General features: G+C 40.2%; 1 protein-coding gene across 1 annotated transcript in view; it reads left to right on the top strand.

Annotated features, from left to right (window-relative positions):
* LOC126249243 (liprin-alpha-1) overlaps positions 1 to 27,842 on the top strand; it is a 401,613-nt gene that overhangs the window by 360,429 nt on the left and 13,342 nt on the right. Inside the window, exons 24-25 of the mRNA XM_049950901.1 lie at positions 24,803 to 24,959; positions 25,121 to 25,237. Of these exons, the coding sequence (XP_049806858.1) occupies positions 24,803 to 24,959; positions 25,121 to 25,237 (274 nt within the window). The remainder of the gene's footprint in view (positions 1 to 24,802; positions 24,960 to 25,120; positions 25,238 to 27,842) is intronic.

Genomic DNA, 27,842 nt, shown 5'->3' on the forward strand with positions numbered 1-27,842 from the left:
GGTTCGAGCCTTTTCCAGCACAAATTTTCATTCATCCTGAAATATTCTGCGGCTGTTGCAGAACCATCTAATTCAAAGATTGCCGTGCTTGTCTTACACATAATTTTTTCATAATTAACTCAGTGTGGAATATACCAGATGGTTATAACTAAACTGATGATGTTTGAGTGCTGCAGTGCAGGCTGTATATATCAGAGGACACTGAAACACTGTATGTTCATTAAAAAGAGAGAGAGAGAGAGAGAGAGAGAGAGAGAGAGAGAGAGAGAGAGAAAGAAAGTTCCACTTTCAGTGATCAGTTGAAAATATGGCACTGGAAGCTATCAGGATGGGAAAAGTTTCCTGTTTTGACATCTTTATGCTGCTTGTTGCTTGGCAACACATGTTGATTCTGTTTGTGAAGTGACAGTTGGTGTAAAGCATTAAGAAGGTTGAAGTTATCCATACAAAGCACAGTGACTATTTAGAAGAAAGACTTTGCACTGCTGGTAAAGTTTTTTTTTATTAGAATGGCAGCAATAGCAGTGCTGCATTGCCAGAATTTCGCTGACTTGTGCCAGGGAATAGTCTTTGGCCAGATGAATCTCATTTTATTCTGCACAGTGCTGTGCATGCACAGAACTGTTGCACATGTGGTTCTACTCTGCCACATGTTGTACAGGAACATCCACCTCACTCACCATATGAGACTGTGTGATGTTGTTTCACCAGCTCCTTCATTTTCAGTCCATTTTTCTTCATGGAGATGATACCTCACAGGCCCGGTAGGTGTATGAGGTGTGTTCAAAAAGAACCGAACATTTCCTGTATCAGCTTTATTGCTTATTGTACAACATTTTAAGCCCTATCCCCTTCAAAATAGTCTACTCTACTGGCAATACCGTTTCCATTGTTTCTTCCAGTTTCAGAATGCCTCCTGGAACGCATTTTGTGGAATGGTGGACAGGTTTCTCATTGCATTGTCCTGTGTCTTCTATATGGTTTGGAAACAATGTGCTTTCAACGTGTTTTTCAGTTTAGGAAACAGGAAAAAGTCTGCAGGGGCTAGGTCCAGAGAATACAATGGATGGGACACAATGGGAATGTGGTGTTGTGCTAGATAGCTGCAGGCAATGAATGACACATGAGCTGGTACACTATGGTGATGCAACATCCAACTCTGATTTTCCCACAATTCAGGCCTCTTCCTGCACACAGCATCCCTCATGTGCACTAGGATTTCCTGGTAGACTTCTTTGTTTACCATCTGACCATGTGGCACAGATTCATGATGGATAATGCCTTTGTAGTCAAAAAACACAACCATCACCTTCATCTTTGATCGACTCATGTGTGCTTTTCATGGATGAGGTGGCCCTTTGCCGACCCACTGTGACAACTCCATCTTCGTTTCAGCATCATAGCTGTATACCCACGTCTCTTCACCTGTTATGATGTTCATAAGAAAGTTTTGATTGTCATTAACAGTGGCAAGCAGTTCTTCACACATTTCACACAGGTCTGTTTCTGATCTTCAGTCAACAAACGTAGTACGAATTTTGCGCTGATATGATGCATCTCAAGTTTTTCACTCAGAATTTGATGGCATGTTGCTATACTGATGCCCACATTGTCAACAACTTCCCAAACAGTTAAACAAAGATTTCTGTGAATCACAGCATGAACGCTATCTGCATGGCCATCATATTTTGATGTGGAAGGATGTCCAGACTTGGAATCATCACAGACAGACATTCTGCCCTATTGAAAATGTTTAAACCACTTGTAGCACTGTGTGCAACTCGTACAGTCCTCCCTGTATGCTTGGATAAGCATTTGAAATGTCTCTGTGAAAGTTTAAACAAGTTTGTAGCAGAATTTCACACACCCATGTTTTTCTTCAAGCTCCTTCATTGCACTTAATCCGATGATCAGGCTGTACACGTGCTTACTTCAGCCACTGTGGTTCGCATACTAATTGTCCCAGTGACACAAGGCAAGTGGCAGTATGTTGCCTAAAGCTGCTGTTAGGTGTGGTCTCTAGCCGCAGTGCTCTTTCAGTGCTGGTTGGCGCACCGTTTCAAAAGTTTGGTTTCTTTTTGAGCACACCTCGTACAGTGATATCTGCACATTATAAGGACCTTCTTGTGCAACAGATGATTCCAGCTTTGCAAGAATGCAACTGTACCATTATTTTCATGCAAGATGAGGTGAAACCACATGTTGCTTGCCAGGTGATAGGTCTGCTTTGAGAAATCTTCAGTGATGACCCCATCATCTCCAGGCAATTTCAAGATGTGTGGCCTTCTACATATAACCCGATCTAAATTCATGTGTCTTTTGGTTGTGGAAATATCTGAAAGATTGTGTCTGTCAGGGATGCATCTGGGCTCTTCCTAATCTGAGCGATAGCATGCAATGACGTATCTCTTTGATCACCCCGGATATGCTGTTAGCAACTGTCAACTATGCTCTTATGAATGCACAAGTTGCTGATTGAAAACCATCCTGACACATGTTGTAACTTCCTTTATATAACTTTATACCCTAATAAATGTGCCAGAACCACCATTATCATGTGTTTGATCATTCCTCCCCTTTTCTTGCATCCATACCACATTCTGACTACTTGAGGTGGAAAGTGGAACTATTATGTTTTTCCAGCATACTGTCCAAGAGTACCAATTAATGAACATACCTTTGATGTTTCAGCATTGTGTACTGCATACAATCCGCACTGCAGCACTCGGAACATCTTCAGTTTAATTATAACCACATGGTACCGTACTCTTTCTTCTGTTTTGCCTGTGGCATCACTCCTTCATACACATGTAGCTGCTGATCATCCAAACCTAAAATTTGCAATTTATAATGTTTTAATCTGTGGTTGCAGTTTTGGGACATTCTTTACATGGATCGTCTTAAAGAGAACTGTAACATTTTCAGTCAACCAGGTATTAATTGTTGTAAACCTTCAAGAACTTTGAATTTTTGTCAACAATATTTTTTCCAAAACAGAGAATTTTACAATGGCATGAAATTCCAGCTTATCCGTTAAAGAAATACATACCAGTGTAACTGAAACAAGATTTCTTTGTTATCACTGACAGGCAAAACACTGGACTTGCATTTGGGAAGACCAGGATTCAAATCTCTGTCCAGTCATAAAGATTTAGGTTTTCCATGGTATCTATAAATTTATGAAGCTAATATCAAGATGACTCATTTAAAACGTACACAGCCAATTTCCTTCACCAGTCATCCTAAATGTGTGCTTGAGCTCCTTCTCCAACACTCTCACTGTCAATAGGATGTTAAGGCTTAATCTTCTTTCTTTCATTGATGTCAACTTCATCTCCATTCCACTTGGGGGATCTTTTCACCTTGACCTCATCAGTCTGATTCAGAAGTTAATGTACCTTCAAGTCATCAAAGTGAGATATGCTCTCTGTTTTAAACATATTGGATTGAGCTTCTCAATTAGTTTGTGTATTGACTGTGGTTTAGCTTGTTACAGAACAGAATAGCTAGCATTTTGCTTGTTGTTCTTTATTCAGTGTATGCTCATTAATATCTATTTCTGGTAATAGCTAGTTGTCTTTTTGTATGTTTGGAATAGTATATGATTAGTTTAAGGTGTAGGAATGAAATATTTGCTGTTGATCCATATTTAGAGAGTCATTAAAATGTCATGTATCATGGTTAAAAACAGTAGTGGACCCAGTACCAAACAACATAGGACATTACATTTTATGTTTTATATTACAAGTATAGTTCTATTCTTGTGCTTCAGTTTGCAAATGTAGCCTCTGATTTTTGTTATCAGATTCTATACTGAATTTGCAGCTGAAATAGCACCTCTTCTTACTATAATTTATCGTAGATGCCTCAAACAAAAAAACCATGCCCCTTCTACAAGAAGGATAGTAGAAGTGATTCACAAAACTACCATCCAATATCCTTGACATCAGTTTGTTGCAGGATCTTAGAACATATTCTGAGCTGTAACATAATGAAGTGTCTCAAACAGAATGACCTCCTCCATGCCAACCAGCATGGATTCCGAAAACATCGATCATGTGGAACTCAACTTGTATTTTTCTCACATGGCATACTGAAAGCTTTATACCAAGCCAGTAGGGTAGATGCAGTATTTCTTGATTTCTGAAAAGCATTTTACTCAGTACCACATGTACACTTATTGTTAAAAGTTTGGTCAGATGGTGTATCAAGTGAAATTTATGACTGGATGAAGGACTTTTTGGGAGAGAGGACACAGCATGTTACCTTGGATGGGGAGATATCATCAGATGCAAAAGTAACTTAGGGTGGGCCCCATGGAAGTGTGTGGGGACCCTTAGTGTTCACGTTGTATATTAATGACCTTGTGGGTCTCTGTAATGAACTACTGTCTGAAAGAAGCTGCATAAATATTCAATAAGATCTTGATGATATGTAAAAGTGGTGCAAAGATTGGCAGCTTGCTTTAAATGTTCACAAGTGGTAGACTTTGGTTTATAACTAGAATACTGGGGAAATGCAATCAGTCTACAAAGGAGGTTGCTCACAGACCACTTGTGTGACCCATTCTAGAATATTGGTCAGGTTTGTGGGACCTGTACCAAATAGGACTCACAGGGGATAATGAACATAGACAAAGAAGGGCAGCATGAAAGGTCATTGGTTTATTTGACCTATGGGAAAGTGTGCAGAGATGTTGAAGAAACAGAACTGGCAGACTCTTGAAGATGGATGTGAACTGTCCCAAGAAAGTCTAAAACAGAGTTTGAGGGACTGGTTTTAAATGATGATTCTACAAATATACTACAACCCCCTACATATCGCTCATATAGGGACCATGAGAACGAGCACAGAGGCATTCAGACAGTCATTCTTCCTGCACTCAATACTGGAATGGAATCGGAAGCAACCCTAATAACTGGTACAATGCGATGTACCCTCTGCCGTGCACTTCATGGTAGTTTGCAGAGTATGGATGTAGATGTAGATGAAAGGAAAACAAAGATGATGATGAAAGCAGCAGCAATTCCTGTGTGGTTTGTGTATGGAGCTGGTACCCAATAGTGTCCCAGGTGTGTTCATTGGGATCATATTGGGAAAATTTGATGGCCTAGACATCATCAATGCCATTTCACTATCATGCTCCACAGACCATTGATGATTCTAGCATTGTAACATGGACAGTTATCCTTCTATAATAGACCTCCTCTGTTGAGCATGAAAGAATGCAGGTCATCCAGAATAACGTTTACATTGTCCACACCTGTCATATTGTCTTTGATTACTACCAGAGGTCCCATGTAAGGCCAGGTGAATTCCCCCATAGCATAATACTGCCCCCACGAGCGTACATCCTCAATGTGGTGCATGTTTCAAACAGCTGTTCACCTTGATGGCAACATATCTTGACACAGCCATTGAACTGGTGTTACAAGAAATGTGATTCATCTGACCTGGAGGCAGATTTCCATTGTCTGATGATTCTGTGCACATTGTAATTGTAATTGATAATGATGTTTGGTCAACATGGGAACATGTAGGAGTTATCTTCTGTGGACCATCATGGTTGTCAATATGCACTGAACAGTGTGCTCCAAAACACTTGTGCTAGCACCAGCTCACCACATATATTGCTTTATTGGGGGGAGGGGGGGGGGCAGCAGCATCAGACCTCCAAGTTCTTTTTTGGGGTGTGAATATCCAGTACTTTGTTGTCCTCAACAATTTTCAGTAGGAGCTCATGACAGCAGCATGTGACCACCTGACAAGACGCTCATTTCCAGGTGCTGGGCCATAACAATCTGCACTTCATCAAGGTCACTCAAGTCAGTAGTTTTCATGACCTGATGCACGTTTTATCACTAGAACAGTTGCTTGTTTATCTCTGATGTGCTCACATGCTTTCCTTTCTGCATCATGTACCTGCAATACTACCTGGCAGCATTCAATCTTATGATGGGCAATGGTCAAACTGTTTTGGCTCAGAAGTGAAAGTGCACTACTATTTGCATATGATAAGGTAACAACACTAGAAAGTGAAAATGATCTCCATATAGCAGTAAATCAGCTAAAGCAAGTATGTAAAGATAACAGTTTTGAAATCTCACTTCATAAGATGAAAGTTATGGTCTTTCAAGGTAAATACCCAGTATGGTCAAGGATAGTAATTAACCAAGAAATAATTTGGCAGGTGGCACATTTTAAATATCTTGACTGTGACACGAGTTATGGTAATGATACAGATGAAAAGCAGCACAAATATCAAGCAGCACACGAAACAATAAAAAAGAAACACTTATCCTTTTTTTCCCCCTAACAATGTCAGATAACCACAATGTTTGCAATGAATTGAATGCATGTGCTGTTAATGAGGCAATATCTGAATATATGGAGATAGGTGGAAGCATCATGGACTGAAATGAGAGAGAAATTGCAATCCTCTGAACTACATCTCGATAGGAATGAGAGGCATAGGTTGACCCCAGTAATGGTGGACATAAACTTCGTGAAGCCGGGAACTGGATGATGGCTAAGCCCTGTATTTAAAATGATGATGATGAGTATAAGACTCCGTCCAAGCAAGAGGTCATTTGCGACATAATATTTTAGTTTCCAAAGTAGAATTTAATGGTCCATACAATTGCAAGCCTTTATATATTGACTGGATGTACCAGAAGGATAATTTTGTGGTTTTTCACTGCCAGGACTTCCTTTGTGAGATCATTTATGGGTTTTTCTGAGACGAGTGCTTTATGAAAGCTAAAGCATGTGGCAGTTAACAAGTTGTGCTCTAAAAAATGACAGTTTTTTCTTGTAGGCCACTTTCTCAAAACATTGAGGAAAGATTGAAAAAACTGAAATGAGCCTGTAATTAGGCAATATAGCTATCCCTGTTTTTATTGATGATTCTCACTTCTGCATCTTTTATTCTGTTAGTAAAAAAATGCCTTTGGCCATGACAAAGGTAGGTGAAGAGTGGTTCACTTAAGTTGCCAAAAGGTTTTAATATTTCATTTGAAACACTCTTATATCAAGAATAATATCAGGTTTGTAACAGCATAATGATTTTTGTAATCTCCTTGTTGTTGTTGTGGTCTTCAGTCCAGAGACTGGTTTGATGCAGCTCTCCATGCTACTCTATCCTGTGCAACGTTCTTCATTTCCCAGTACCTACTGCAACCTACATCCTTCTGAATCTGTTTAGTGTATTCTTCTCTTGGTCTCCCTCTGCGATTTTTACCCTCCACACTTCCCTCCAATACTAAATTGGTGATCCCTTGATGCCTCAGAATATGCCCTACCAACCGATCCCTTCTTCTAGTCAAGTTGTGCCACAAATTTCTAATCTCTCCAATTCTATTCATTACCTCCTCATTAGTTATGTGATCTACCCATCTAATCTTCAGCATTCTTCTGTAGCACCACATTTCGAAGCCTTCTATTCTCTTCTTGTCCAAACTATTTATCGTCCATGTTTCATTTCCATACATGGCTACACTCCATACAAATACTTTCAGAAACGACTTCCTAACACTTAAATCTATACTCGATGTTAACAAATTTTTCATCTTCAGAAATGCTTTCCTTGCCACTGCCAGTCTACATTTTATATCATCTCTACTTCGACCATCATCAGTTATTTTGCTCCCCAAATAGCAAAACTCATTTACTGCTTTATGTGTCTCATTTCCTAATGTAATTCCCACAGCATCACCCGATTTACTTCAAATACATTCCATTATCCTCGTTTTGCTTTTGTTGATGTTCATCTTATATCCTCCTTTCAAGACACTGTCCATTCCGTTCAACTGCTCTTGCAAGTCCTTCGCTCTGTCGACAGAATTACAATGTTATTGGCAAACCACAAAGTTTTTATTTCTTCTCCATGGATTTTAATTCCTACTCCGAATTTTTCTTTTGTTTCCTTTACTGCTTGCTCAATATACAGATTGAATAACATCAGGGAGAGGCTACAACCCTTTCTCACTCCCTTCCCGACCACTGCTTCCCTTTCATGCCCCTCGACTCTTGTAACTGCCATCTGGTGTCTGTACAAATTGTAAATAGCGTTTCGCTCCCTGTATTTTACCCCTGCCACCTTTAGAATTTGAAAGAGAGTATTCCAGTCAACATTGTCAAAAGCTTTCTCCAAGTCTACAAATGCTAGAAATGTAGGTTTGCCTATCCTTAATCTATTTTCTAAGATAAGTCATAGGGTCAGTATTGCCTCACGTGTTCCAACATTTCTACGGAATCCAAACTGATCCTCCCCAAGGTCGGCTTCTACCAGTTTCTCCATTCGTCTGTAAAGAATTTGTGTTAGTATTTTGCATCAGTGGCTTATTAAACTGATAATTTGGTAATTTTCACATCTGTCAACACCTGCTTTCTTTGGGATTGGAATTATTGTATTCTTCTTGAAGTCTGAGGGTATTTCGCCTGTCTCATACAACTTGCTCACCATATGGTAGAGTTTTGTTAGGTCTGGCTCTACCAAGGCTGTCAGTAGTTCTAATGGAATGTAATCTATGCAATGTAATCTCCTAAGGGGCTGTATATCTATTGGTGGTGTAAACAGTGTCACCATTAATATGGTTAAATTGCTTAAGGTTTGGGTCCTGATGGACACATAGGAATTTACAGTTGTTTACTTCCTCAACCATTATCCTGCCTATGTCATTTATATATGCGTGTTGTAAGCTGCCAGTTGCAAATACTAATACCTGGGACTTACTCAGATGGAGTCCATGAGCATGGAAGTATGTACTTAATTCTAATACCCCATTAGTTACATAAAAATTCCACTTCTTTGGAGTGTTTGCCATAGAATAAAACTGAGGTGTCATCAACATAATTTACAGTGTGAGAGTTGTACATATGTACAATGTTATTAGTGTAATATGTTCCAGAAAAGGAAAGGGCCAAGAATTGAACATTGAGGGTCTTCTGTATCACTGTTTCCCCTGTTTGTTTGAAAGCTAAAACCTTATTATAAATTTTGTATTTCAGTTTGACACACTGTTTGTGATTCATGAGGTACATAGCTAGAAGTTTCTTTGAGGTAATGTTAATATTGTGTGCCCACACTGTTTTTTTTTATGTAAAGAGAAGCCCATGGTTTACTGAGTCACAAGCTTTGCTTGGGCTGAGAAATATTCCAGCAGTGTGCATATCCTGTTCTATATTAATGTATACTTAATGGAAGAAACTGAGAACAGCACTGTCCATGCTTAGGTCTTTCCTAAATCCATTCTGTGATTCAATAAGCATTTGATATCTTGATAAGAAGGCTATGAGTTGGGATAGGATAACTGGTTCACATATTTTACTGGAGTTTGGCATTAGTGATACTGGTCTGTAATTTGAAACATTGTCCTTACTTCCCTTCTAATGGGCTGGCTGAGTAACACTTACTTTTAATGCACTTGGATATATATTTTCACTAATACTATAATTTGTAAGATAGGTAAGGGACACTCGAGATGATATCCCATCCCATGATTGCTTGTTCTTCAGCTCTTGGATTCCATTACATATCTCCTATTGATTCACCTCTACAAATTCAAGCCCTAAGCCATGTCTTATATTCTTTGGTGTGTCAGCCTGTAGATATACAAGGGAGGCTGGTTGGGCAAAAAGAGAGATAAAGTGCTTATTGAACAAGTTGCATAGTGTATTTGGATCTTTCAGTAGGTGGCCTTCATGTCTAATGCTGACTGGTTTTATTCTGTTTATTGATTGAGATCCATGATGCCATTGCTATGTTGGCTGAATGCTCCATGCAGCATTGTTTATCTCTTTTCTTAAGTGTGAAAGGTCTGCCACAATGTCTCTTTTATTTGGCTTGATTGTACTTTTCCTTAAATACATGTAGTTTCGTTTCTTTATATAAATGGTCAACAACATACATATTCTGCCTTAACTTACATCTACATCTGCATCTATGTCTACATAGATACTCCGCAATTCACCTTACAGTGCATGGCAGAGGGTACCCCATACCACCACTAGTAATTTCCTTTCCTGTTCCACTCGTAAATAGAATGAGGGAAAAATGGCTATCTATATGCTTCCATATCAGACCTAATTTCTCATATCTTATCATCATGGTCCTGGTGTGCAATGTGTGTTGGAGGCAACAGAGTTGTTCTGCAGTCAGTTTCAAATGCCACTTCTGTAAGTTTTCTCAGTCCTTCCAAGGGTCCCCATTTCAGTTCCCAAAACATCTCCATAACTCATGCATGTTGTTCAAACTTACTAGTAACAAGTCTACAGCCTGTCTCTGAATTGCTTTCACATCTTCCTTTAATCTGAGCTGGTATGAAACCCAAACACTCGAGCAGTACTCGAGAATAGGTCGCACTAGCATCCTCTATGCAGTCTCCTTTACAGATGAACCACACTTTCCTACAATTCTCCCAATAAACTGAAGTTGATCATTTACCTTTTCTACCACAATTCTCACATGCTTGTTCCATTTCATATAACTTTTCAACATTTCATATCGCTTTGCAACATTTCGTATTGCTTTGCAACATTTCATATCACTATGCAACATTACGGTCAAAGGCTTGCCGCAGTGGTAACACTGGTTCCTCACTGAAATTAAGCACTGTCGGGCTGGGCTAGCACTTGGATGGGCGACTACCTGGTCTGCCAAGTATTGTTGGCAAGCAGGGTGCGCTCAGCACTTGTGAGGCAAACTGAGGGGCTACTTCATTTAGAAGTAGCAGCTCCGGTCTCATAAACTGACGTAAGGTTGGGACTGCAATGTGCTGATCACATGCCCCTTCATATCCACATCCCATGACACCTGTGGGCCTAGGATGACATGGCGGCCTGTTTGCCAAATCATTTCTGTGTATAAGGAACAACAGTGGTCCTATCACACTTCCCTGACGCACTGCTGAGAGTGCTCTTGCGTGTAATGAACACTCATCATTGAGGACAACATACTGGGTTCTATTAGTTAAGATGTCTTTCAGCCACTCGCATATCTGTGAAATTATTCCATATGCTCATACCTTCATTAACAGCCTCCAGTGGGGCACCGTGTCATATGATTTCTAGAAATATGGAATGTGCCTGTTGCCCATCACCCATAGTTCACAGTATATGATGTGAGGAAAAGGCAAGCTGAGTTTCCCATGAGTGATGCTTAGTGGACATAAGCTTCTCGGTCTCAAGAATATTTATTATATTTGAACTGAGAATATGTCCAAGGATTCTGTAGCAAACCGATGTTAGGAATATTGGTCAATAATTTTGCGGATCCATTCTTTTGCCTTTCTTATACACTTTAGTCTCCTACACTTTTTTCCAATCACTTGGGACTTTGCGCAGGGCAAGAGATTCACTATAAATGCTAACTAAGTAAGGGACCAGTGGCATAGAGTATGCTTGGAAAAACCAAATTTGTATTGCATCTGGACCTGATGACTTATTTGTTTCAACGCCTTCAGTTGTTTCTCTGCACCAGGGATGCTTATTACTATGTTGTCCATAAAGGAGTCCTTTGATGGTCAAATAACCATATGTTTGTTTGAGTTTCCTGTGTGAATAATTTCTTGAACATGAAATTCAAATCTTTGGCTTTAATTTTGCTGTCTTCAACTGCCACTCCAGACTGGCCAACAAGTGACTGAACGGAAGCCTTTGACCCACTTAGTGATTTTACATAGGACCAGAATTTTCTCGGATTCTCTGCCAGGTCTTTTGCTGAGGTATGATGGTGGTAGTTGTTGTATGCTTTGTGTGTAGCTCTTTTCACAGATGCATGAATTGCTGCTAACATATGCTTGTCATCATTTGCTCATTTTCTTGTGAACCGAGAGTGCATCAGCCTCTACTTCCTCAGCATTTTCTGTACGTCATTATTGAATCATGACGGGTCTTCTTTCTCCTTAATCCACTTTCTAGGCACATAATTCTCCAGAATACAATTTACAATATGCATAAGCTTAGGCCATAATTGCACTACGAACACCTTACTGGAACTAACTGATGTCGGTTCACTATCTAAATGAGATGCTAACAACTACTTATATGCTTCTTCCAGCAGAAACACTCTTCTACCCTTCTTAACTGATTTATTAACTTTTGTAACCATAGTTTCTATAATGACATCACGATTGCTAATCCCCTTTCTATACTGATGTTGTTGATAAGGTGCAGCCTGTTTGTAGCTGTGGGGTTTAAGATATTTCTATACCCCTGCAATGAATCTGTGGACACCCCAGTCTATAATTGGTTGGTTAAAGCCACTTCAAACTAGTAATGCATGATCTGGGTATTTACATGCTACTGACTGTAGAATTTCTTTGAATGATTCCACATCTGTCACAGCAGAATCAGGTGGTTGGTAGAAACATCCAACAATTAACTTGGTTTCACATAGACTTGTTATACATGACCAGATAACTTCAATGTCACACTCAACTTTGATCTCAGTAGGGACAATATTTTTGTCAGCTGCAATGAACGCATTCCCTGCTATGGCCTCTAATCTGTCTTTCCATTATATGATCCATGAGTCGCTAAATATCTTGGAGCTTTGAAATTCAGGTTTCAGCCAGTTGTCGGTCCCGAGAATAATTTGAGTGAGAGAACTTTCCTGGAGAGCAGGAAATTTGGGAACTTGTTTCAAGTACTTTGACAATTTACTGATAAAAGTTTGACAGTTGAAATATCTTTACTCTGAACATGGTCTGACTTTGCTTGCTGTGTATCGACTGGCGAGTGTTCGTCAGAGTATCTCAATCTACCACCTAGCCTAAAAATCCTACACGTGCACTCCACAAGTACTCTGCTACCTGAGTAGCTGCTTCCTTCATCTAGTGCACTCCTGACCTATCACGAGGAGTCCTCCAAATCCCCAACCAATAATGCAGGTCTAGAAATCTGCAGCCACGACTGTCACAAAGTTCATGTATCCTTTGGTTGAGACCCTCCACTTGGCCCCAAACCAAAGAACCCCGATCAACTCTGGGACCAATGCTGCAAATTGCAATCTCTGCTTGCACCACATGCACGAGGTCAGCAGCCTTCACTTCTTCTGCCAGACGCCTGTTTGAGTTGAGGATGGTATCAGAAGCCATTCACAGGTGTCGTTGGTGCTGACATGAGCTACTACTTGCAGATGACTGCACCCTGCACACTTGATGGCTGCAGGTGATGCCACCTCCCCGTCTCAGATGAGAACCCCTGGCAGACATACTGAGTGAACATTGACTGTCTTTCCAGCCCTGCACCCTATCTGCTTAAGGGGCTCCACAATGTGCCTAACATTGGAGCTCCCGATAACTAGTAATTCCCTCCCTCCATGTGCCTGCTCAGACCCTGCTGAAGGAGTGGTCACCTGTCGACTCACAGGGTGAATGTGTGAGGCCAGATGACCAGTCTCCACCTTGGCCCTCTGTCTCAAGCGATGTGAACACATTACTACTCACCACTCACTCTGCTGTGTGGATACATCCACCACATCGGGTATGCTAGGTAGCAGAGCTTGTGGGTGAAACAAACGACACCTGAGATGTCCTGTGTGATATGTGAGATTCTCCTTTGCCGCTACTCCCCGATGTGGCTCTAGAGGTAGCTGACTGTAGCCAACAGCACATTCAGCTGTTCGTGAACTGTGTCCAGCTGCTCCAGCATCTGCACACACAATGCACACATCCTAGCAAGACTAATTGAACAACTAAACTATAAAAGCAGACAGAATCCTAGATATGCAACTTGCTATCCTCTTGATGTGACACCAATGGATGCTGATGCCTTAGTGAGCTATGTAGCTGGTTGTTCAGAAGAAATGAAAACTGCACAACAGATTGTGCAAGTTTACATTTATAAAATGCGAGCATACACCTCTTAAACAGAAATGCGCACAAAATTTTAAAAATATTCTTTGAGGAAAAGGCAGGGAAAGATGATCACTTAACTTGACACTCAGTAGGTGTTTATCATCCGAGATCTGGAGCCTGACTGACTAAGTTACTTAAGCTTGGCAGAAGTTTCGATCTAGTATTGATTTGATTTGAACAGGGAGATTAAAACAACAGATGTCCTAGCCCACTATTGCCCATGAAAACGGGGTTTATTGTGTGATTTCACTCCCTGTGATTCTAATAAAGTCAACCAGTACTATTTAAGAGTAGTTGGAGGCCCTTTATTGGCCATTTACTCAACACAATTTCTTCAGGACTTGATGGGGCGAATGTTTCATCTTGTGATCTCCAATACATCACACTGGAAGATCAGGTGTGGTGCAGCTTCATTACCCTCCCCACACAATCTACATCTAGAGGCTTCCAACTCTATACCCATTGTATGTAGGTATTTCTTAAAATACCCATGGCATGTCATCAGTCGTGCTGTGAGTTTATTCTGTCTCCTCTTCAAGCTCAGGTTTACAGAACTTCTCTTAAAAATTACTTTTACATCATTAGCTTGCCATGTTTTTGTTTTTGGATCATAGGTAGAATATTCTACATGCTGCCTTCTGATCCAGTTTCATAGTTTTAATTTAACCATTGCCTTAGTGACAGTAAGGACAGGTTTCGATCCAGTAAATGGAGTCATCGCACCTGTCCTAGCTAGCCTATCAGCTTTTTCATTGTCACTGATTACGATTGGCCAGGGACCTACAGCAGGTTTACCCTGTTGCTTTCTCCTTGGTATTATGAGAACGTTGTGGCATTCTGCAACAATCTTCAATCTTGTTGCAGGGGTTGACAGAGATTTCAGAATTGCTTGGCTGTCTGAATAAATGTGGATGCTATGATCTTTGTAACGCCTATGCAAATTCACCTCTGTGAACACTTGGATAGCAGGTATTTCCACCTGCAGGACTGTGGTCAGTTAACTTAAAGAGATTTCACTGTCTAGTCTAGGCTTTACCCTGTAGACCCCAGCCCCAGTGCCTTCGTCTGTTTTTGTCCCGTCAGTAAACCAGATTATGTCTCCTGCACAGTGGCATCATTTGTTCTTCCACTGCTCCCTACTGCTAATTGTTACACTGAAAGGTTTATTGAAGCAGCTAGAAGTTAATTTGTAGTCAGCCTGCATTTCCCCAACCATTTTTGTATTTGCCACGTTCCCCATATATGTGTGAGATTCAGGATACCCGAAGGGTATCCAGTCATTTCCAGTTTTTAGCCTGTATGCCCCCGCCTCCATTTTAATCCAGAGGTGTTATGGGGGCATGTCCATCCTCCAGCATAGTCTCCATCCCATCGGTATGTGTGCTGCTAATCCAGCCTGTTATGGCTAAGCAAGCCAGTCTCTGCACTTTGCCAAGCTCCTTACCAGCAACCTTCTGTTCTACTTTGTTCCACCCTAATGTAGTCCTATACATTACCATAGGTCTTATTATGGTAGTGTGCATCTAGTACCTACTCTTTGGGAGTAGACTCCAGTTTTTCCCAGAGGCACTCCTAGTACTCGTAAGAGTACCTTTCGCCTTGGAACATCTGTTCTTTTTGTGAGCAGTCCATGATAGCTTCTCATCCAGATTTACTTTTAGATACTTCATTACCTTCTCTACAGGTAGTGTTTCATTGAGAAGCTTAAGATTTGAGTATGTGTGCTGGAAATGCTTCCTTGTAAATGGTACTGTAACAGTTTTCTTGGGGCTGACACGTAAAGCCCATTTCCTGCACCAGCGATAAGTGGGAAATCCAGGTTCGTGTCCCAGTACGACACAAATTTTCATTGTAATCATTCCATTCTATAGCTGATGGTAAGTCTTTCTTCACAGTTGTGAATTCATTTGATGAGTTTTGCACAATGTTCAATGTACATTGTGCCACTGTTTTAATAGTACAGTAAAAGCCTATTAATCTGGCATCTGACAGTCTGGCACATTCAATAATCTGGCATCACTTCATACATACTGAATATTTTAGATGCTTTTTGGCAGAATTTGGTTGTGCTTGGCAGCATTCAATAACTTTGAGTCATGTAGTGCCAAAAATTGTTTCAGTCGCCTTTCAGGCAGCTCCTGTCATGTAACAATGGTCTACAGTGATTAAAAAGCTGTGTTGTAAAGTGTAATCACAATTAGTGCTGTTCTGTATCACAACTACAGTAGTGCTGTATATTGTTGTGTGAATGTTTTCTCAATCAAGCACCTCTCAAAAACAATGTGGAAGTGAAACATATAGATGTTATATTAACAACACAATAATAGATTGATGTCATTAAATTGGCTTGAGAAAGGTGAGAATAGAAATAAATTTATTGAAGAATATAAAATTGGTTCTTCAACAATTATGATATTAAAAAAAAAAATAAAGGTCAACTTTAAAAATTTGTCTCACAGACTGTTGCAGTAAAAGACACTGAATGCCAAAAAAACTTTGAAAAAGCCCAAACTAGATCAATGGGATGAAATTTTGTACAAGTGGTTCTGTGCCATAAGCTCTGAATGAAAACCTGTACTTGCGCCTATGATTATGGATAAAGGTGAACAGTTATATGCTGATTTGGAGTTAATAGAAACTGAATATGTATTTTCTTACAGTTGGCTATACTGATTCAAAATTCACCATTGAATTTGGAAGCTTTATATAGGTGAGAAGCTACAATTGGCAGATCAAAATGCAGCTGAAGAGTTCAAAGAAACTTTTTGTTATTTGATTAAACATGATAACTTAACTGCTAGTCGGATCTACAGTGCCGATGAAATCAGTCTACTTTGGATTTGTTTGCCTTTGGCAGATAAAGATAAAAAGTGTGCCAAAAACTAAAAACAGAGATCAGTTGACAGTCTTGTTGTGTTCAAATGCTTTGGGTGAACACATGTTGGCTCCTTATGATACTGGCAAGCCAAAAAGTGAAGAACTCTTAAAAGTGTTTTAAATTTTCCTATAATTTATGGAGTTCATTCCAAAGAATGGATGACTTCAGAATTGTTTAAGGAACAGGTTTTTCCATAATTTATACTTCCTATGAGAGACAATAAAAAAAACCTTGGTTTTCCTGAACAGAGCAGTGTTTTACTGTTGCTAGTAACTGTACAGCTCACCCTCCAGTGTCTAACTTGATCTCAGGGAATATTTTTGTCACTTACCATTCAGCATACATTACTTCCCTGATTCAGCCAATGGATCAGGGAGTAATTCAAAATTTGAAATGTTTTTACAGAGTTTCGTTTCTTCAAGAGCTTATCAATTCAGACTGTTCAGTGATGGTCTATTCCAGAAACCACTGTGGTGTAGAATACAATTAAGCCTGTTACTCTTGGTGAAAATTATGTTTAGAGGCCTATGAAGAAGATATAAACTCCACTATTCCAGTTGAAAATGATACTATTGTTAAACTGTTAGATATTGCCCAAAATGAAATAAGAAATTTGCTGGAAGATTAAGTTTTGGCCTGGATAGATATTGACAATAAAGAACCTGTAGTCGAATCATTATCAGATGAACTGACAGTAGAAAGTGTGATAGGGCCACAACAAGAAGAAGGGACTGATGTAATAAACTCAACACCTCCACTTACCTGTAATGAAGCAGCTGCCACTATTGATACATTTATAAGATTTGCTGGAAGCAGCAAATCATACAGCACTGAAGAACTTGTAAATTTGCGTACCATATGTAGCAAATTTTTTGAAGAAAAAATCAGACCAATTAAAAAAACATTAGTTCTTATTTCAAGTGAGTAAAGTTTGAAAATACTGCATGTACTGTAGTATAAGGCATACACAGTACTGTACTGCAGTATACTACTGTATGTCCTGAACTTAACATAAAATCTTAAAATTACAGTACAGAATATAGGCATAATTTATTTTTCATTTGTTCTCTAAAATGTTGTTTTACATTGTTTTATACAGTATTGTACATTTTTATAACCTTAACAGAAGCAGAGAACATACAATAAACAATCAAAGACTGATCATCTATTGTTTACCTAGTGTCTCACACTCCATGCACTGATGTTTGTAGATGACACTCAGTTATTTGACATTTTCAGTAGTTTGGCACTGTCAGGTTCCGAAGGTACTGGATTAGCAAATTTCAGTGACTTTCAGTATATGTTCTGTTATTGCTAATAGGCATGGCGAATGCTCATCCACAGAGACTTGCAGCAGATTGAACTTATTTGTAAGATAATGCACATTTAGTGCTTTGTCATAGGCACCCACAAGGGAAGACCAAGAGGGGGTGCTTGCCTTTCTGGAACCTGGGTACAGATTTCTTATTTATTACAGAATTCTAGAAATGACTGGTTGCAATTCTAATAAAGTGCAGGCTGTTCGTGGGGCATTATGCCCTTTTCCTTGCTGCTTTGTTGGTGTCGGTGCTGTCCTACAGTCAAAGTGGATGTGAAGGTTAACAGAACATTACCAAAACAGTGTCTCCAATCTGTTTTCTGTCCCTTCCTCAGACAGGCATCATTTTTATTTCTGTTGATGTCGAACAGGGTTCTGTCAGTTCTTCTCTTCTAATGTTTCAGATTTTTAACTTTCAATATTATCTTAATGTGATTTATATAGTAACAAAAATTTGTTCTGAATATTTTCCAGTTTTATTTTCTGACTCATCATGTGAAACTATGATTTCTGTAAGACCTGTGACAGATGACTTAATCAGCAAGCTGATTGCCCCATCCTTGAAATCGTGTGAAATTAATTTAAAAAGTCACATCACAGAAACTTCTGCAATCTGGAGTGACAATAGAGGTGGCCCTAACAAACATGACAATTTGGGTCTATGGCTGCATAGATATATGGTGACAGAAAAAAAATTGCTACACCAAAAAATAATTAATGTACAGTAATGATATTTTGGAAATAAATTTGTCTCTCTAACATATTTAAGTGATTAACATGGCAAGATCACAGGTTTATGTAAGCACGAGATAAACCATTGCAAATGTGAAATGCTGGTACATTAATAACTGGTACATCTAACAGAATGTTGAGTAAAAGCATGCAAACATGCATGCATTGTGTTGTGCAGGTGCCAGATGTCAATTCTGGGATGGAGTTCTACGCCTGTTGCACTTGGTCTGTCAATACAGGGACAGTTAATGCTGTTTGTGGATGATGCTGGTGTTGTCATCTGAAGATGTGCCATATGCATTTAATTGGAGACAGATCTGGTGATCGAGCAGGCCAGTGCAAGATGTCGACATACTGTAGAGCATTTTAGGTTAACAGCGGTAAGGGGGTGACCATTATCCTGTTGGAAAACACCCCTGGCAATGCTGTTCATGAATGCCAGCCCAACTGGTTGAATATCAGATTGATGTACAAATTTGCAGCCAGGGTGTGGGGGATAACCACAAGAGTGCTCCTGCTGTCATACGAAATCACAACCTGGACCGTAACTTGAGGTGTAGGTCCAGTGTGTGTATTGTACAGACAGATTGGTTGGAGGCCCTCAACTAGCCTCCTCCTAACACAATGCCATCACTGACACCATCTCAGAACCAACTTGCATCAGAAAACACAACAGACCTCCACTCTGCCCTCCAATGAGCTCTCACTTGACATTACCGAAGTCGCAAATGACTGTGGTTTGGGGTCAGTGGAATGCACACTACAGGGCATCTGGCTCAGAGCTGTCCTAGAGTAACCAATTTGTAACAGTCTGTTGTGTCACTGTGGTGCCAGATGTTGCTCAAATTGCTGCTGCAGATGCTGTATGATGCCATGGAGCTATATGGCAAATGCAATGGTCTTCCCTTTCAGTAGTGCCATGTGGCCGTCTGGAGCCTGGTCTTCTTCTGACTGTATGTTCTCATGACCACCACTGCCAACAATCATGTACAATGGCTTTATTCCTGCCAAGTCTTTCTACAATATAATGGAAGGAGTATACAGCTTCTCATAGCCATATTACTCAATGTCATTCAAACTCAGTGAGGTGCTGATATCGGCATCTTTGTCACCTTAATGACATTCTTAACTAATATCAACTCACCACATCCAGTCTCAAAGGTTAACCAACACTAATGACTGTAACAGCATGTATTTAAAGAAAACCTGATTCGCATCCTCGTGGTGGCGCTACTAGCACCACTCTTAGGTGACTGGCATGAAATATGAGTATACATCATATTTCAGATGTAGAAACACACCTGCCAACTTTTGTTTATGTTGCACAACTCCCCCTTGGTGCTGCAATTTTTTTTTTCAATCAATGTATTGGAGAAAGGTTTCATATAGCTACTGTATAAAATTACATGTCACACTCAAGTTAAATTTATTATAACAATGCAAAGATTCATTAAAACATGGATTGAACTGACAGTCAGTGTAGGATGCACAGTGATTCAGTGAGATTCACAAAAGGGCATGTTAAGGTGTTGGCATGAGTGGGTATAAATACACTCCTGGAAATGGAAAAAAGAACACATCGACACCGGTGTGTCAGACCCACCATACTTGCTCCGGACACTGCGAGAGGGCTGTACAAGCAATGATCACACGCACGGCACAGCGGACACACCAGGAACCGCGGTGTTGGCCGTCGAATGGCGCTAGCTGCGCAGCATTTGTGCACCGCCGCCGTCAGTGTCAGCCAGTTTGCCGTGGCATACGGAGCTCCATCGCAGTCTTTAACACTGGTAGCATGCCGCGACAGCGTGGACGTGAACCGTATGTGCAGTTGACGGACTTTGAGCGAGGGCGTATAGTGGGCATGTAGGAGACCGGGTGGACGTACCGCCGAATTGCTCAACACGTGGGGCGTGAGGTCTCCACAGTACATCGATGTTGTCGCCAGTGGTCGGCAGAAGGTGCACGTGCCCGTCGACCTGGGACCGGACCGCAGCGACGCACGGATGCACGCCAAGACCGTAGGATCCTACGCAGTGCCGTAGGGGACCGCACCGCCACTTCCCAGCAAATTAGGGACACTGTTGCTCCTGGGGTATCGGCGAGGACCATTCGCAACAGTCTCCATGAAGCTGGGCTACGGTCCCGCACACCGTTAGGCCGTCTTCCGCTCACACCCCAACATCGTGCAGCCCGCCTCCAGTGGTGTCGCGACAGGCGTGAATGGAGGGACGAATGGAGACGTGTCGTCTTCAGCGATGAGAGTCGCTTCTGCCTTGGTGCCAATGATGGTCGTATGCGTGTTTGGCGCCGTGCAGTTGAGCGCCACAATCAGGACTGCATACGACCGAGGCACACAGGGCCAACACCCGGCATCATGGTGTGGGGAGCGATCTCCTACACTGGCTGTACACCACTGGTGATCGTCGAGGGGACACTGAATAGTGCACGGTACATCCAAACCGTCATCGAACCCATCGTTCTACCATTCCTAGACCGGCAAGGGAACTTGCTGTTCCAACAGGACAATGCACGTCCGCATGTATCCCGTGCCACCCAACGTGCTCTAGAAGGTGTAAGTCAACTACCCTGGCCAGCAAGATCTCCGGATCTGTCCCCCATTGAGCATGTTTGGGACTGGATGAAGCGTCGTCTCACGCGGTCTGCACGTCCAGCACGAACGCTGGTCCAACTGAGGCGCCAGGTGGAAATGGCATGGCAAGCCGTTCCACAGGACTACATCCAGCATCTCTACGATCGTCTCCATGGGAGAATAGCAGCCTGCATTGCTGCGAAAGGTGGATGTACACTGTAATAGTGCCGACATTGTGCATGCTCTGTTGCCTGTGTCTATGTGCCTGTGGTTCTGTCAGTGTGATCATGTGATGTATCTGACCCCAGGAATGTGTCAATAAAGTTTCCCCTTCCTGGGACAATGAATTCATGGTGTTCTTATTTCAATTTCCAGGAGTGTAGGATTGTGAATAAAATGATTAAAAGTCCCCATATAAATTCCAATGATTGAAAATGCGACTAATCAGAGGAATTGAAGACCAGACTAGGAATAAAATTTCTAGAAATTTATATCAAAGCAGCACTTTCCTTGCCTTAGCACCTAGTAAGTCAAGGGACCTGCAAGTGTGAATTCAGCTAAGCCAAATCAATCTCAAAATAAAAAAAATAAAAATTCATGGTCTATTCATCATGGAACCTGTCGTTGCTGCTCATTCTCACCATGCTTGTATAGTTCTACCATAGTGGATGACTGAAATGGTGGCTGCTGACTGTGAGTCTGGCCATGACATCTATATACATTTTGCAACAAAGTCCAAACTCTGTAAGACAGAGCCAAAGATGGCTGATTAGGTCATGAAGTTGAAGATTTCCCAGTGCCCACCTAAGATGAAGTGTCCTCCCTGCCTGCCCAAGATGAAGTATGTTCTGCTCACTATTATAGAAATTGTGCTGGCTCTCCCAGCTCCACAAGCTCAATTCAGAACACCTGTTTTCTTCCTTTCTTCCTGTGGTGTGGTTTTTTGCTTTCAAAGCTTTTTTTCCGCCGCATAGATCTCTTTTTATCTAAAAAGCATTCTTAAGGCTGGGCAGCCATGAAGTTTTCCAGTCTCCTAGTTTCACCAGGACACCACCTGTTGTTACTGCATCTGGATGTATCTGGCCTCCCTTGGCTCCCAGCTGTGGTGACCATCTCTTTGCTCAGGGCTTGCAGAAAGAAGCATGTTTACGACACTGTATCACACCCCTGCACGGAAATCTCTCATGACAGCTCACCTGAGTTGCTGGCGGAAAGAAAGAACTCAGAGTGAAAAAAGACAGAAAAGGAACTAAAGAGTTTCGCATTCATAATAACTCTGGGTCCATCGTTTCATGCAGTCCGTCACAAAGTTCCACTATCTGACTCACTGACTTCAGCTTTCCATTTCTGTTTAAGTGAAACCTGTGTCTGGCATTTTCTTCATGCTTTATTTTGCTTATATCTAGTAGGTGCACATGGTTTAACTTTTTACACAGGGTTTATAGCTCAATACAGAAGCACTTGGTTTCCCTATTACCACACAACTGCTAAGGGAGATGGTGTCACACTGGCATTAGGGAGTTGTTCCAGAGTTATTCAAGGCAAAAAAAAAAATGAATTTTACATCAACTTTTGAGGACATATGGGAAACTGATTGTATGTCATTCCACATTGGCCACCCTTCCTGCATGATATGTGGCACACATATTGAATTGATTTGCACTGCTTTGTTGAGGCTGTTACTGATGGATACCAAAACCAGTGTTTTGCTTGACATTTCTTATTCAGATGATTAACTTGCTACATAAAAACAACAAAGCAAGAGCTGTGAAATTTATGTAGTGCAAGATATTCATAGCTTTAAGTTGTATTGTACCAATTCTGAGAGTTGCCGCAACCTTCACCTCGTTGCTCTAATTTTTTGCACAGCATGCATTAACATTCATTTTCTCATATTTTGTGGAACTTCTCTGGTTCATTATTTCTCCAGAGATTTAATAAAAACTTTTAGTGTTTTGTTAGGTTTTGATGTCCGGTCATGGTGACATCATTGGAAGTTGATAAAATGATGTGACAACCATTATGTAACATTGGATGGTTGAAACTAATTATAGTCTACTGAATAAACTATTTTAAATACCTAGTTATAAATAAGTGGTTTATTTTTGCATTATAGTAGAGTATCTTCTTCTCAGAAGTACAGGTAAAGAGTTGTCCAGCTTGTGTCCGTTCATATTATCTATTCATCATGTTAACTGGGCTTTTTATGAAGAGATTGCAATAGAGTGCTATATTATGTGTTGTTAACTGTAATGAACTGGGACAGAGAAACATCCCAAATTACTGAAAGAGAAGTCATCCATATAAAAACTATGGTTACAAAATTAAAGAACTGAAGGCTTGTGCATAGACGTGTATTTCCTGTCCTCAGTGCATTACAATAGTGGTGAAATAACACTAATAGTATGTACTATGTGCCATAGTCTACTGAATTGAATATTGTGTTTTCTACCATTTAAATTTCTCTTTTCACTATTATGGGGATGAGGATATCATCCATTTAGTCATGTAACTATGCTGGAGTTGTCATGATTTGCTGTCATTTCCACTGTTCTATAACATCGTACACTGTGTTGTCTGTAGTCTGGTATAAGTTGCGCAAATATTCATTCAGAGACCTTTTGTGTTTTGTAAATCACATTTACAGTGCTGTGTGTACCTCAAAAAATGAGGAAACTTGGAAGTTAAGCATCTTTACATTCATACTCCAGAAAATCTAAACAAAACTCTTGTAGCACTTCGCCACATTTGAAATTGTCTAAACTGACATGTGTGGTAAGGATCCTTGTCAGTAACAAAACTATTACAGTAATGAGCACTGTATACATTGCTCTTCTACATTCACAGCATTAGTACAGCACTATAATCTGGAAAAACACTCCTCAGAGTAGAACAGTTTTCAGAAAACACAACAAAATTATATGAATATAATTATATGAATAATAAAAAATGTAAGCAATAGGAAATTGTGCAAAACCTTTTTTTTAAAAACACTGGGTATCTACCTCTTCCTTTAATTTATATTGTCAAAATGGTTACACATTTCAAATATGTAATTTAAGGAAATTACTTTTGCTTACAGTGTCTGTGTTACTACTACACAAAGTTAAACATTAACATAAACATTAGACATGGTTTTAACATGATCATTTGAAATATGTATATGTATCCTCCATCAGCAGAAATATACAAACTGTTTCTCAGTTACATGTTTAAAAAAGTCTCTGATATTATTATTACTGTAAAACTGTTTCCACATGATCATGCAATATGCCACGATTGGAACTGTAAGAACTGACACACACTATATGTACTGAAAAATATTTACTTTGGCAAATAAAGAAAAAGGTAAGTCCCTGTACCATTGTCTATAAAGATGCAGCTCAGTTACTCTCAATTCTATTTAACTTTATTTCATTCAGGACTAGTCTACAGTATGGAATATCATGCTTAAAGAGACTGAACTATGATCGTAAGCAACTGGAAGAGCGGCGTAAATCATCTGAAAATGAACTGACTGATGTATTGGTTTGGTCAAATGAAAGAGTCATCCGCTGGGTCACTTCTATTGGATTAAAGGTATTGTTTATATATCCAAAATTTTAAACTGTTAGAACATTTGCGGATCACATTTTATAATTGCAGAGAATGTAAAAGATATTTGTCACTCTGTTTGTTATATAAAATACTGCATGTCATTATTCAGCTCAGAAATGTATTTCTTGGCCTCGTATTTCCAGGAATATGCTAACAACCTGCTGGAGTCTGGAGTTCATGGAGCACTAATTGCACTTGATGAAAGCTTTGATTCTAATGGTATGGCACTTGCCCTGCAAATACCAACTCAAAATACCCAGGTATGAAACTGTCAGTGTTTTCTGAGGCTGGTGAAAAAGTGGTTTCTCTATTTATAAATGCCATAAAATTTGTAGCATCTCTGTATAAAAAGAAAAAGGCAAAATATGACTACATCAGGTTGATAAAGATTAAAACTTAAAGTACCCTAAACCAAAAGATATTGGCTCAGAAGGAGTTGAGAAGGGAACTTCTGTTGAAGAAAAATAGCTGGCAACTTTTAGTTCATCACCACAATGTCTGAATAGATCACATCATCCTGTAATCATTTGTAGTCTTAATTCATGGTGTTGTCTGTAGTCATTTTGGCTATTGTCATTTTCAATGTGGTCTTCTCTTGTGCAGCTTTTAACTGACCTCAAGCAGTTCATTTCAGTTAGCTGTAACACTGTTCGACATGGGTTCTATTTCTGATATTAAAGTTTGTGCTTCTAGACCATTTTACCATGGGAAATTCCAATATGTAAACAAAATATCGTTGTCAGGGATACTTTTTATGTAATATGTATATATATGTATATTCACAATTTAAGGCATACACAGAGACGTTGTAGAGAAATACGGGTATGTTGCCGTATCCAGTAGTGATAGAACGTGATAATTTCTTGTGCAACAGCAGGTGGGAAGAATCAGACATCATTAGGTTATCCCCCGCCACACCTATGTCATTAAGACCACCTGAAACATCTCATTAACTCGAACGGCGACAGCCGGTCGCTGCCTCCGCAGTAAAGCTTCACGCCTCCTAGGGGCAGATGCATCGAGTTTACAACAGTGGTGTTAGCCGCAATTTGTGTCAGTCTTAACGAGTGGGTGTTTTGGCTGACAAGTAACTGTGTGTCATATTTCCGAGCACTGTTGAATCTTTTAGTTCCTGTGTGTAAACTGATTGAGCCTGGTGCTGAAGGTAAAACGACTGCTTGTTTTTACACATCAGCGTTCCTCTAGTTCCCTACTATTAATTTAATACAGGTGTATTACCAGAGTGGTACTTTTAAATTTGCACAAATGCTACGTCGTCGTGGATGTTGATATAAGCCGGACAACTTCTGCTACATCTGTGGGAAGTTCACTTTTGCCAGAAATAGGAAGAAAATTTCTTCAGTCATAAAGAAAAACATACAAACATTACTTTGGAGTAGAGGTAGGAGACCAAGATAAAGAATGGACACCACATTTCTGTTGTGCTACATGTTACTGCAAACTAATTCAGTGGTGGAAAGGTAAAGAGAATGTGGCGTTGTTTGCTGTTCCCAAGGTGTGGAGGGAGCCTAAGGACCATGTCACTGATTGTTATTTCTGTCTAGCAAAAATTCAGGGTTTTACAAAGAAAAAGTCGAAGAGGCACATTGTTTACCCAGATGTGCCTTTAGCGAGAATGCCAGTGCAGCATTCCGACAACCTTCCAGTACCTTCAAGAGCCCGAGGTCAAATTCCGAGTGACAGTGAAATAAGTAGTACTGAAGAAATCACAGATGATGATTCTTTATATCACTGCACAAGTGAGTCATCACCACATTTGTTAACACAGGCAGATTTAAATGATTTAGTACGTGATCTAGGACTAAGTAACCAAAAGGCGCAGCTGCTTGGTTCAAGATTACAAGAGTATAATCTACTGCACCAAAGTACTAAAATCAGTGTGTTCAGGCACAGAGAACATGCCTTTATTTCTTATTTTTCAACTGACGAAACACTGACGTTTTGCAAAGACGTTGCTGGCCTGATGAAAGTGCTGAACTTCACCTATATTTCACAGGAGTGGAGACTTTTCATAGATGCACCGAAAACAAGTCTGAAGGGTGTTTTGCTCCACAACGGAAATAAAATACCCTCTGTTCCAGTACCTTACACTAGTTTGACAAAAGAGAATTACGAATTCGTACAAAGGAGCTAAATTCATTAAAATACAATGAACACAAATGGAAAATATGTGCAGATTTCAAGGTAATTGCTATGGTACTGGGAATGCAACAAGGCTACACAAAGTATGTTTTCTTTGCGAGTGAGATAGTCGAGACCGAAATTCTGACTACGTGAAAACGAAATGGCCTAGGCGAAGATGGAAAGTTGGCGAAAAGAATGTACAACGTGAAAGTCTGGTAGCTTCCACCACTTCACATCAAACTTGGCCTGATGAAACAATTCGTGAAGGCCATGGATCCAACAGGCTGTGGGTTTGCATATCTAGCTACCAAATTCCACCATCTTTCAGCTGCACAAATAAAGGAAGATGTATGTGTGGGCCCACAAATCAGGGAGCTGCAGAAAGATGCAAATTTTGAAGCATGTTTAACTGGTAAAGAAAAAACGTATGGGACTGTTTCAAGATGGTGTCGGAAAACTTCCTTGGAAGAAGAAGAGCTACTAACTACAATGAAATGGTGAAGGATATGATCAAAGCATATCAGGATTTGGGGTGCAATATGTCTTTGAAGGTACATATGATGGACTCTCATCTGGACTACTTCACAGAGAGTTGTAGTGACGTATCGGATGAACATGGGGAAAGATTCCATAAAGACATTTCTACCATAGAAAGGCGCTATGAAGGGAAGTGGGTACCTTCTATGTTAGCAGATTATTGCTGGAATATCATTCGAGAGA

Source organism: Schistocerca nitens, chromosome 3 (genome assembly GCF_023898315.1).
Source record: "Schistocerca nitens isolate TAMUIC-IGC-003100 chromosome 3, iqSchNite1.1, whole genome shotgun sequence".
NCBI lineage: Eukaryota > Metazoa > Arthropoda > Insecta > Orthoptera > Acrididae > Schistocerca > Schistocerca nitens.